General features: G+C 33.0%; 1 protein-coding gene across 1 annotated transcript in view; it reads right to left on the bottom strand.

The window, feature by feature from the left end:
- Positions 1-10,036, bottom strand: part of Dscam4 (Down syndrome cell adhesion molecule 4) — a 70,255-nt gene extending 60,219 nt beyond the window's left edge. Inside the window, exons 1-3 of the mRNA XM_088276585.1 lie at positions 10,000-10,036; positions 7,926-8,070; positions 6,760-7,022 (exon numbers count right to left, since the gene is read on the bottom strand). Coding sequence (XP_088132711.1) covers positions 6,760-7,022; positions 7,926-8,070; positions 10,000-10,036 — 445 coding nt within the window. The remainder of the gene's footprint in view (positions 1-6,759; positions 7,023-7,925; positions 8,071-9,999) is intronic.
- Positions 10,037-10,560: the final 524 nt, after the last annotated feature.

The following is a 10,560-nucleotide window of genomic DNA, read 5'->3' as shown; positions in this document are numbered from 1 at the left end:
TGTACCTCAGGCATAGTTATATGGTACGTGCAATATGTAGCATAAAAATGCTATGCTGTATTCTTTTTAAAATCGAATAAAGCTATGTTGGTATGTGGGTTTAAAATTATTGCGTCAATGCAACAAAGCAAGCTGTCAAATTAGCTCGCTACCATAAAGTTTCAAGATCGCTTAATTAAAGTTTGTAAATTTGAAAGTATTTGCTGTTTTAATTAGTTCGTTAGGAGAAGTTTAGAGCTAGTTCGTGCGTTTATTTGATTTTATTTTTTATTTTTCCGTATATTGCTAGTATAAAGCCTTTACTTTTTATGCCGTGGGCACTGTTATTTCCATGCAGACATATTTAATTATTTGTTTTTCGCTAATTAAACATAACTAATTACATCATCCATTGAAAACTTCGCAAACAAACTAACTAACGAACTAACTAAGTAATCATCACGCCGCTTCCCTGCAGAGGTAGGCAGAGAGAATATGACGCCATACCAATCTGTCTTTGCAAACAATCATCGCCTCTTCCACATTCATGCATCTCCTCATACATACACGCCGATTGTTCTTACTCTTGACTCGACCTTTTTCAAGTATTTGAAATACTTGATCATGCCAAGTTTTCCTCGGTTTTCATCTGCTTTTCTTACCAACCATTTTCGCCTCAAACGTTTGTTTTACTATCCCTTCTTCGTTTTTTTTAAGCTCTACCAATGCATTTATACTTCTCTTCATCTATGTTGAGATGTCAAAAATGTATATTTAAATAGTAATTAATTCCTTTATTTATCGAAGTTGTGGGAAATTTAATGAATGTTGTACCCACCTTGATATGTTCTCCAATCTTTCAAACTTTAAAGCTAAATTGTTCGAAATCTTATAAACCTAAGAAGGTAATTCTATTCCTTGTCCTTTCCTCTTCTTCTTTTCCTATCACTGCCATCTCCTTTTCTCTTTATCCCATCCTTGTCTCATGTATAGTTGTGAAGAACTGTAATTGGTAGTCATGATTTAATTTTTTGTATTCTGATGTATCATATATTGTAACTGTTGTTCTTTCTTCCAATAAAATAAAATAAAATAAAGTAAAAGTAATACATGTCTTATAAACGTCTTAATACTAAAAAAATTTGAGTGTATCCAAATACTTGTTCACAAATCTGGATTATCTCCAATTAAAGGAGTATTTTTCCTTTTTATTTTTTGACATCTAAAAAATAATATAAAAATACTCCTATAATTGGAGATAATCCAAATTTGTGAACAAGTATTTGGACACACTCAAAATGTTGTAAATAAATTATCTGGTCAAATTATAAGCTTAAATGATAAACATGAAAATGATGTTTTCTGGCGTTTCTCATGTGTGTGATTATAATCCAGTATTCAGACCTCACATACTAATAAAAGAGATTCTGCTCAATAAAAAGCTTCTTTTCATCTCACCAATAGATAGTCTCTAGTGAAGTTCTAGCGATTCAAGAACAATGTTTTAAAATTGGTTCATATATATAGAACTTCCAAGAATTTGAGTAGTGTTGTTGTCAATAATGGGTAGAATTGGTGAATCTTGAACGTGTGTACAGCCTATGACGGTCGTCAGCCCCGTAAATGCCCAGACTTCAATATTCTTCTTCATCTTTGATGAGATGTCAAAAACCAATATATAATTGAAATATTTGTTGAATTATAAAAACACAAACATAAATATATTTATATATATATATATATATATATATATATATATATATATATATATATATATATATATATATATATATATATATATATATATATATATATATGTATATATATATATATATATATATATATATATATTTATATATATAAATAAATATATATATATATATATATATATATATATATATATATATATATATATTTATATATATATATATATATATATATATATATATATATATATATATATTTATATATAAATATATATATATATATAAATATATATATATATATATATATATATATATATATATGTATATATATATATATATATATATATATATATTCTTGAAAGTTCTTTATATATATAGAACTTTCAAGAATTTTAGTGGTGTGGTTGTCAATAATGGGTAGAATTAATGAATGTTGAACGTGTGTACAGTGATTACTTAAACCAGCCTATGACGGTCGTCAGCCCCGCAAATGCCTAGACTTCCATATTCTTCTTCATCTTTGATGAGATGTCTATATACTCAAGTTATAAAAATCAAAAATAATCAAACGGAAATCAGATTTCTTACACATGTAATCAGGATTTTAAAAAAATCGTCTGACCTTTTGGACGAAGCAGCCCTGTAATGTTGTAATGAACTATCTACGTATGCATGGTATGTACTAAGCAGGTGCTCATATAAACCTGTGCTCATATGTATGTACATACCAGTGGCGTGCCTAGGGTTTACCAGTAAGGCAAGCCCATTATTTTTCACATTCGTGAATACATGATGTACCTATAATTTCTTAACCTCATATCATTCCCAGTGTAGTAAGCACCCAGAAAGTATTATAAATATAAACAATGAATTGTAATCAATATAAAAATATGCATACATGTAACTTTTGTAAGGTATAGCCATCACCTTTCAATAAAGAAAATGTTCACTGTAACAAAATATCTTCGTCAGATATCAATCATCACCATATAATGACATGCAAAGTGTTTAATAATCATATAAACGCGCGATAATTTAAAAAAAAGTCATACATTAATTATGTATTTTTAATCATTTGGTCTAGATTTAGTCATTTTTATTTGAAATTGTTAGGCAAGCCGGGCTTTTGGGCTTCTAGGGAAGTACCGCCACTGGTACATACACACAGCACCAGTTAGTGCTTGCTAGTTAGTTAATATTACTTACGGTAAAGTTAACTAATTTCCCGTTAATTATTGTAGTTACCAGATTCAGTGACGTATATTCTGTACGAGGGAGTTAAATAATCTACTTTGGGAATTCATAACGTACGAGTTATTCAAGTCGGAACTACATAAAAAGAACAGTTTGAGGTTCCTGAAAATTATCCTTTGCGTAAAAAAGCTGCTAAAATGAAATTGTTAATTAGAAATTATGTAAAGGGCAGTAGTTGTCAAACTTTTATGGCTTATAAAATAAAATGTTTTTTCCACATTTTGTAGGATCAACAAGGCATGCATGATAACTTTATTTTTTGAATAAAACGAGAATATTTTAGAAGCAAATACATTTTTTCATCTATTAATTAAAGTTTCAATAGAAATACGATTTGTTATGTATTATGGAATATCAAATGTAATATAATAATAAGCTTTACAGACGAAAACAATGTAATTGCTTTTTGTGACATGACATGAAATTAGGGGTATAAAGTTAGTGCCTTCTACCCTCAAAATATATTGCAAATCTTTATCTGTTCAGGTTAAACCTGTATAAGGGTTTTACATAGGTCATTTTTGAAAAGGTCTTGGTACATACGAAATAATACACACAAATACACACATACACACACACACACACACGCACCCACACACAAAACATATAATAAAAATGTTTAACTTGTGTGTTTATAATCTTAACCATAGTTGATTTAATAGTTAGATTTTTATTTTTTCAAATTAATTATGAATATCATCTACGTTTTAAGATGGTAAGATCGAAATATTTAATATGTTTTGTTCTATAACAAGTCAGAAATGCTATGTCGGAATTGGTATATCTTACGTAAAGTGATCAAGGCGAGACAATCCAAGTAATTTTGATAAAAGCCCATAAATTATACAAAACCACATATTGTGTTTCAAACTTCAAATTATCACCATCTCATCTAGATTCGAATATTAAATGTCTTCGGTAAAGTACAATAAAACTGTTGTTTAGTTGACAGATTCAAAATGCCACGTAAGAAATAAACTTCCAGAACTTACGCTAAACTTATCTACCCGAAGTAGTTAAAGTTATCTAAGCAAACGCGCTTAGAATCGAGTTATTGTTCTTTAATAATTATTTTACGAGACTTGTTGATTCATCCCCTGGATTCAAAGTAATTAGTTATAAACTTTCTCGACCAACTACGCAGCTAGCGGGATCCGAGATCGGGCTTGTAAATCCGATATACGTAATGCTCGTGATACGGCGGCCGTCTCGTTCTTCAACAACCCTCGAATTACCGGGAAGTTGGTTGAGTACACCAACAGCTAATATTTACCCCCAGTAAACACAATAACTCGGAGATTAGAGGGTTTGTTCCGCTGCGCGAGTTGGAGCCAAGTTACGGACTTGGGACAATCGCTCTAAAGAGTGAGCTTCGACGACTCAACGAGATGGGTTTCTACCCGTATATTGGATTTAAAGATCCTTTGAGTTTAAGTGAAATTTGGATTTTGCGTCACCGAGTTTAACGTTTTTCCCCTGTTTTTTCTTCTTTTTGGTGTAGGCCTTGGGCCTGTGTTTAAGAGGGATTAACCTCCTGCGATGTCGATTCCCAGCTGTCAATCCATATCTTTGGTGGTCTGCACACTTGTGGAGTGCGATCTGGGGGAGTCTATAACTAGATAGTTTCATTCTCCTCACATTCGCATACTTTTATCTGCTTTGTTGCCTTCCCCACCAAACTATATCTTCGATCTCGCATATTTCTCTTTGGTGTTCATATATCCCGTCAAATGGGTATAATTATTTCAGTCCAAGTACATTTTTCACCCGCTTTTATTTCCCGCAATTTACGTCGAAAAGATTAAAAATTCGTAAGTTAAGCGCGCACGACAGTGAGTCGGCATAGTACGGTGCATTGAATAGATTTTAACCCTAGACCCCGGGACTTGTTTCGATGTACATCGAGACCTAGCATTTGTTAAGTCGCAACTTAATTTTCTCTAAATCCGGGTAACATTTTACGTAATGGATTTTTTTTATTAAAATACCATTTTTGCATTGAAAAATAAGTTTTCCTTCGAAATAATTGTATAATTTTGATAAGAAAAGAGTTATTAAAAAGTAAGAGTTAAAAAAATAATTTTTTTTTTCTATATGTCGCTCACTCCTTTCAAGAACGTCATGAATCAAAAATCGTAAATTTTCAGTTGCTCATGCTTTCGGAATGCCCAGGAAATATACTATATGCCAGCAAAAAAGGCATATTTTTAGCCTAATATTTACCCGCTACAGAGCAGAAAGTGTTGTTTTTTGCATTTTGAAGAAATGGTATTGTTTAATTGTTTTTTTAAGTATCTTAATATTTTTCAAATAGAGAAAAAACCTTCAGATTTTACCTAAAAAGATCTGTTACACAGTAAAAAGTTCAATAAGTGGCTAGTAATTTATTTTTAATACATTGTATTATATTTTTAAACTTTAAAAACGTTCTCCTGAAAAATCTTTTTTTTTTATTTATGACGTTCTTGAAAGGAATGAGCGATATATTAAAAAAACAACATATATCAAAAATACATTATCAAAAAAAAATCCGGCGTTAATAGACATGTGACCTCTCCGGCGGTCTCCAGTGGAATGAATGCGACTGAACGAATGCTGGGCCTTTAGTTTATTTTATATTTTAGAAAAACAAACATCTCAAGTACCTACATATACTTACTAACGTTTTTGAAAAAAAGCAAATATATTGATATAAATTTACTCGGTGCTTGATCAGAAAGTTTGACAATACGTTCCTACGATGAAATAAATGAAGGATTTCCATTTTAATTACAATCATTCTCCGATTTCAGAATCTTCCATATAAAACTAATAATCTTCGGGTCTAACTAAAAATAACATTTATTTCGGCTCGAAACGCCGCATGGTATCGGAAATTCGATTCAAAGCGCTTCATTTCAATTAGCCGGGATATTTGGTTTCACGGATTCTAGTGTGATTGGTACGTCTTACATCCCTCGGGGTGGGTAGGCTAAATGGTAATTTATTTCGGATTAAACCAGCCCCTAACTTTGCGGGCGCGTTACGTTACAGGACCAGCGTGAAGATGATCCTTGAATCGGAAGGAATTATCGATGATACTTGATGAAATGTGGACTTATCGCCGGATTTCGTTCAACCGATCCTTGTCTATTAATTATGTATGGTAGTGCCGGCCGACTCGTGGCCTACGGGATATTTATTATTTCAAAATAATTAATGAGTTAAAAAAATTATGGTAAAACAAATTTATGAGGTGAATGTGGTTGGTAATAGAGCGGAGGAAGACCGAGAAAGACTTGGCATGATCGAGTCTTTCAAATACTTGAAAGTGGTCAGGAGTCGGAATAATCGGCGTGTATGTGTGAGTCCGCCTCCGTGGTGTAATGGTCAGCGTGTTAAGCTACCGTGCTCTAGGTCCCGGGTTCGAAGCCCAGGGGGGGGGGGTGAAAATAAATATAAGTAATTTTACTTTAATATGTATTTAATATTACCCTAGGCTGGTCCCAGAAGCGCAGGAGAGATCACCCCTTGCCTTCATGTAATTAATGATTGAGATAACACTCCGTCAATAGGATGCAGTGCCCTATGCACCACAAAAATGTGTAAGAAGGTGCTAAAATGTGAAATAGTCGAAGATTGTGTGCAAACCTGTATTTTACTTTTATCGTAGAGGTTGCTAATGCTACTAGTGTAACTTTATTAATCTGTCGTAGAATCTCATCATAGAAGTTGCTAGTTCAACTGATATCGCTTTATTGACCTGTCTGAGAGTCCCTTTATAGAAGTTGCTAGTGTTAATGATGTCGCTTTGTTGACTAGTTTAGACAGTTTGCCTCACCTCTCTCCCAGGTGATGAGGTCGAGCGGGTAGCCGGCGGCCGGGCACTTGACGACCAGGTCGGAGCCGGCCACGGCCGTGAGGCGCGGCATCTCGCGGATGAAGGGCGGCCCGTAGATGTTGACGCGCGCGCCGTGGCTGGACTTGCCGGCCGCGTTCTGCGCCGTGCACGCGTACTCGCCGCCGTCCTGCTCGGACGCGTGCGTGATGTTCACGTGCGAGACCACGTCGTCGTGCGGGGTCACGTACTGCCCCACCAGGAACCTGAAACCGAAAAGAAAGATGTATTTGGGTAATACATCGCTCACTCCTTTCAAGAACGTCATAAATAAAAAAACTTGATTTTTCAGGAGAACGTTTTTAAAGTTTAAAAATATAATACAATGCATTAAAAATAAATATCAAGTCACTTATTGAACTTTTTACTGTACAACAGATCTTTTTAAGAGAAAAAACTTGGTGGTTTTTCTCCATTTAAAAAAATATTTAGTATTTAAAAAAAAATATTAAACAATACCTTTTCTTCAAAATGCAAAAACAACACTTTCTGCCCTGTAGTGGGTAAATATTAAGTTAAAAATACGCCTCTTTTGCTGGGATATAGTACATTTTCTGGGCATTCCAAAAACATGCACAACCGAAAACTGACGATTTTTGATTTATGACGTTCTTGAAAGGAGTGAGCGACATGTCTTTTCAAGATTCCTGAAAAGTTAACCATGGTAAAAACCTTGACATGAAAATCAGCTGCTAAAATTAAAATTTATAAAACATCACAATATGTCGCAGTGGTTCTGAACCTTTTTAAAGACAGGGAGCACTTTTGACCATTCAAAAGTCGTGGTTAACCAAAACTAAAGATCCAAAAAACATACACAAAAACAAATTAAATAAAAAATACTAATTATTTTTTTACAGACAAGTTGAAAATTAAATTCAAAAAGGCACTTGAGTTTGTTAGCTTTGTCAAATTTCAGCGATATTAGATGGATATAGCTACTCTCATTTTTTTCTTTCAAATAGCTAATCTAAGATTCATAAATCAATAGTCATAAATAGTGTTTTTAAGTAGTATTACGAAAAGTGAACGATGAATGATAGGGAGAGTGTTATATTACCATACCACAAAGTAAACAATGCTTTTAATATATAAGAAATAAATGGTACCTAGTACTGTCTGGTAGAGGGAACCCGTCCAGGGTCCAGGTGAAGCTGGGAGGAGGACTTCCTGCTGCCACGCACTTCAGGGAGACAGTCGGCCCCGGCTGGAGAGTCTGCTCAGAAAACCAGTACAGCAGCTCTGGAGTCGCATCTGAAACAACCAACCACACTTAAGCTTGAAATTCCACTTATTTTCTCTTCTTCTTCTTCTTCTTTTGAATGGCTTTCCACCCATCTTGAGTGTTCTAGCCAGTGTCGGGTTATTTTTTTATTTACACTTTATATATTTGACATTCAAGTGTTAGTACTCCTGTTAATGGAGTTGTTTTGATGTTAATTTTAGATTGTTAATTTATCCATAGTATTCATAGAATATATACTAATAGTTAAACATAGATAAACCGAGTTGCCTGTCATTACATTCACTAATAAATTTGACCGCGCACAGCAGAAACGGGTGAAGTATTTAAAAAATTTTAAAATATGTCATTGCAAGATTATATTAAATATAAATGCAACATCTTATTTGAATTAAATAATTAAATTATTTAATTAAAGTATGTTAATTTCAGTTTTGTGGTTGTCAATCATGGGTAAAAAGGTAAATGATTCACAAGACCTCCAGGATCACGTTTCGAATTCACAAGACAAGTTTCTCAGTATGTAAAAATAATCCGGGGTCGGATCTTAGATACATCCAAATACAAGGGTTACTACTATGTAAAAGATTTCTTAATTAAACATAGAAGTGAACTTATATGTCCACTATAATGAGATATACATATATGTAAAAGTTCCAAAAACTTGAGTACTGTGGTTGTCAATCATGTGTAAAATTCTGAATTTTACACGTATATAGAGTGATCGCTTAAACCCAGACTTTCAATTTTTTCTTCATCTACCATATGTTAAAATGTTAAAATGTTAAAATGTAAATACTACACTATTCTTTACGAGAAATTTTTAAAAATTTTCTAATCACATTTCCATAAGACCACACTTAACCTCCCTCGGTTTTACTTTATAAAAAAATATCGCTGAATTAACGTTACTTTATCTGGTTCTAGTTTTAAGATTAAACCCATTTATGCGTTTAGCTGTCTTTTATCTGGAAATTTACCCCTTAAAGGTGAAAGGGAAAAAAGCTTAAAAAGTGGATTTGCATAATATTTAGGATCGAACTTTCAAAAGTTTTTGCCAAGGATATTTTAAGATGCCAAAAAGGGATGTAAAATCGAGCTTGAACACCCCATTGTGAAGTTTATCTCACAGGATTGACTTTTAAAATGAAAATTTTATAGGTTCGAATATTTAAAGTGATGGGTGTATAAAATATCCTCAAATAAAATAGCATAGTATTTGCTTTGTTTTATTTGAAAAGTTCTATAAAAATAAAACATTTTTGAAATACCACTTTTTGAAAGTTTATTAATGTAAACACGACTAGTTTTGAGAACTATAGATGTTCTCATCAACAGGTGAAAATAATAGCTTTGTTTAGTTTTGAGCTAATGTGTGGTGAACTTCGTTCCACTATATCACAAATGCGGAGCTGAGGATAAGCATTATCAACAAAATGAAAATAAAATGTATTGAGGTGGTTGGGTCATGTTAATAGAATGAGTGAAGAAAGAATAGTAAAACAAATTTATGAGGCGCACGTAGCTGATAATAGAAGCAGACAAAGAACGAAGAAAACTTGGCATGATAAATTATGTCAAAAACTTGAAAGTGGTCAGGTCAGGGGCTGAAATAATCGGTGGGTATGTATGAGAAGATGCATTCATATGGAAGAGGCGAAGATTGTTTGCAAAAATACTCGTACATTGGTGTGGCGTTCTTTTCTCTCTGCCTACCTCTGGCTAGTTACATTGAACTTTTTCTAAATAATTTGCACGATTTTATTTTGAATATAACAAATAAATATTTTTTCCTCAACCGCGAATAATACTAATTACAAGAATGCGGAGATAGTTTAAAGGCACAAGAGAATTTTCAGATGACAAGGAAAAGGATAAAAAATGTCTTATGGGCACATTTTTTTATTCCGTCACTCTTTTCCGATGTCTGCTGGCAATACCAATTTCCGTCGCAAGAGGTTTTAAATCTCCCGCCATTACGCGATGTCTTTTTGCTTTTTTCCCACTTAACATAAAATAAATGGCAGTCAATTTCACTAACTTCGCCTTAGGAATGACGCGACTCGTTTAAAGTGTCGTCATCTCGCTCTCAGGAAGTTGGGTCCTGATAATATGGTGCGAGTGTTTCCTTAGCTCTGTGGTATTCACGTATTTGATACTTAATGTAGTTATAAACAATTCGCTCACTCCTTTCAACAACGTTATATATCAAAAATCGTTTTCAGTTGTGCATGTTTTTGGAATGCCCATAAAAAGTACTATATCCCAGCAAAAGCAGCATATTTTCAACTTAATATTCACCCGCTACAGGGCAGAAAGTGTAGTTTTTGCATTTTAAAGAAAAGGTATGGTTTAATTATTTTTTTAAATATACTAAATATTTTTCAAATGGAGAAAAAACATTCAGGTTTTACCTAAAAAGATCTGTTGCACAGTAAAAAGTTCAAAAAATGGCTTGATATTTATTTTTAATACATTTAATTATATTCTTAAACTTTAAA

Source organism: Brachycentrus maculatus, unplaced genomic scaffold (assembly GCF_059751285.1).
Source record: "Brachycentrus maculatus isolate JH-2025_06_01 unplaced genomic scaffold, ASM5975128v1 h1tg000038l, whole genome shotgun sequence".
NCBI classification, from domain to species: Eukaryota; Metazoa; Arthropoda; class Insecta; order Trichoptera; family Brachycentridae; genus Brachycentrus; species Brachycentrus maculatus.
Note: the sequence above shows the minus strand (reverse complement) of the source record. Positions and strands in the feature narration are given on the sequence as shown.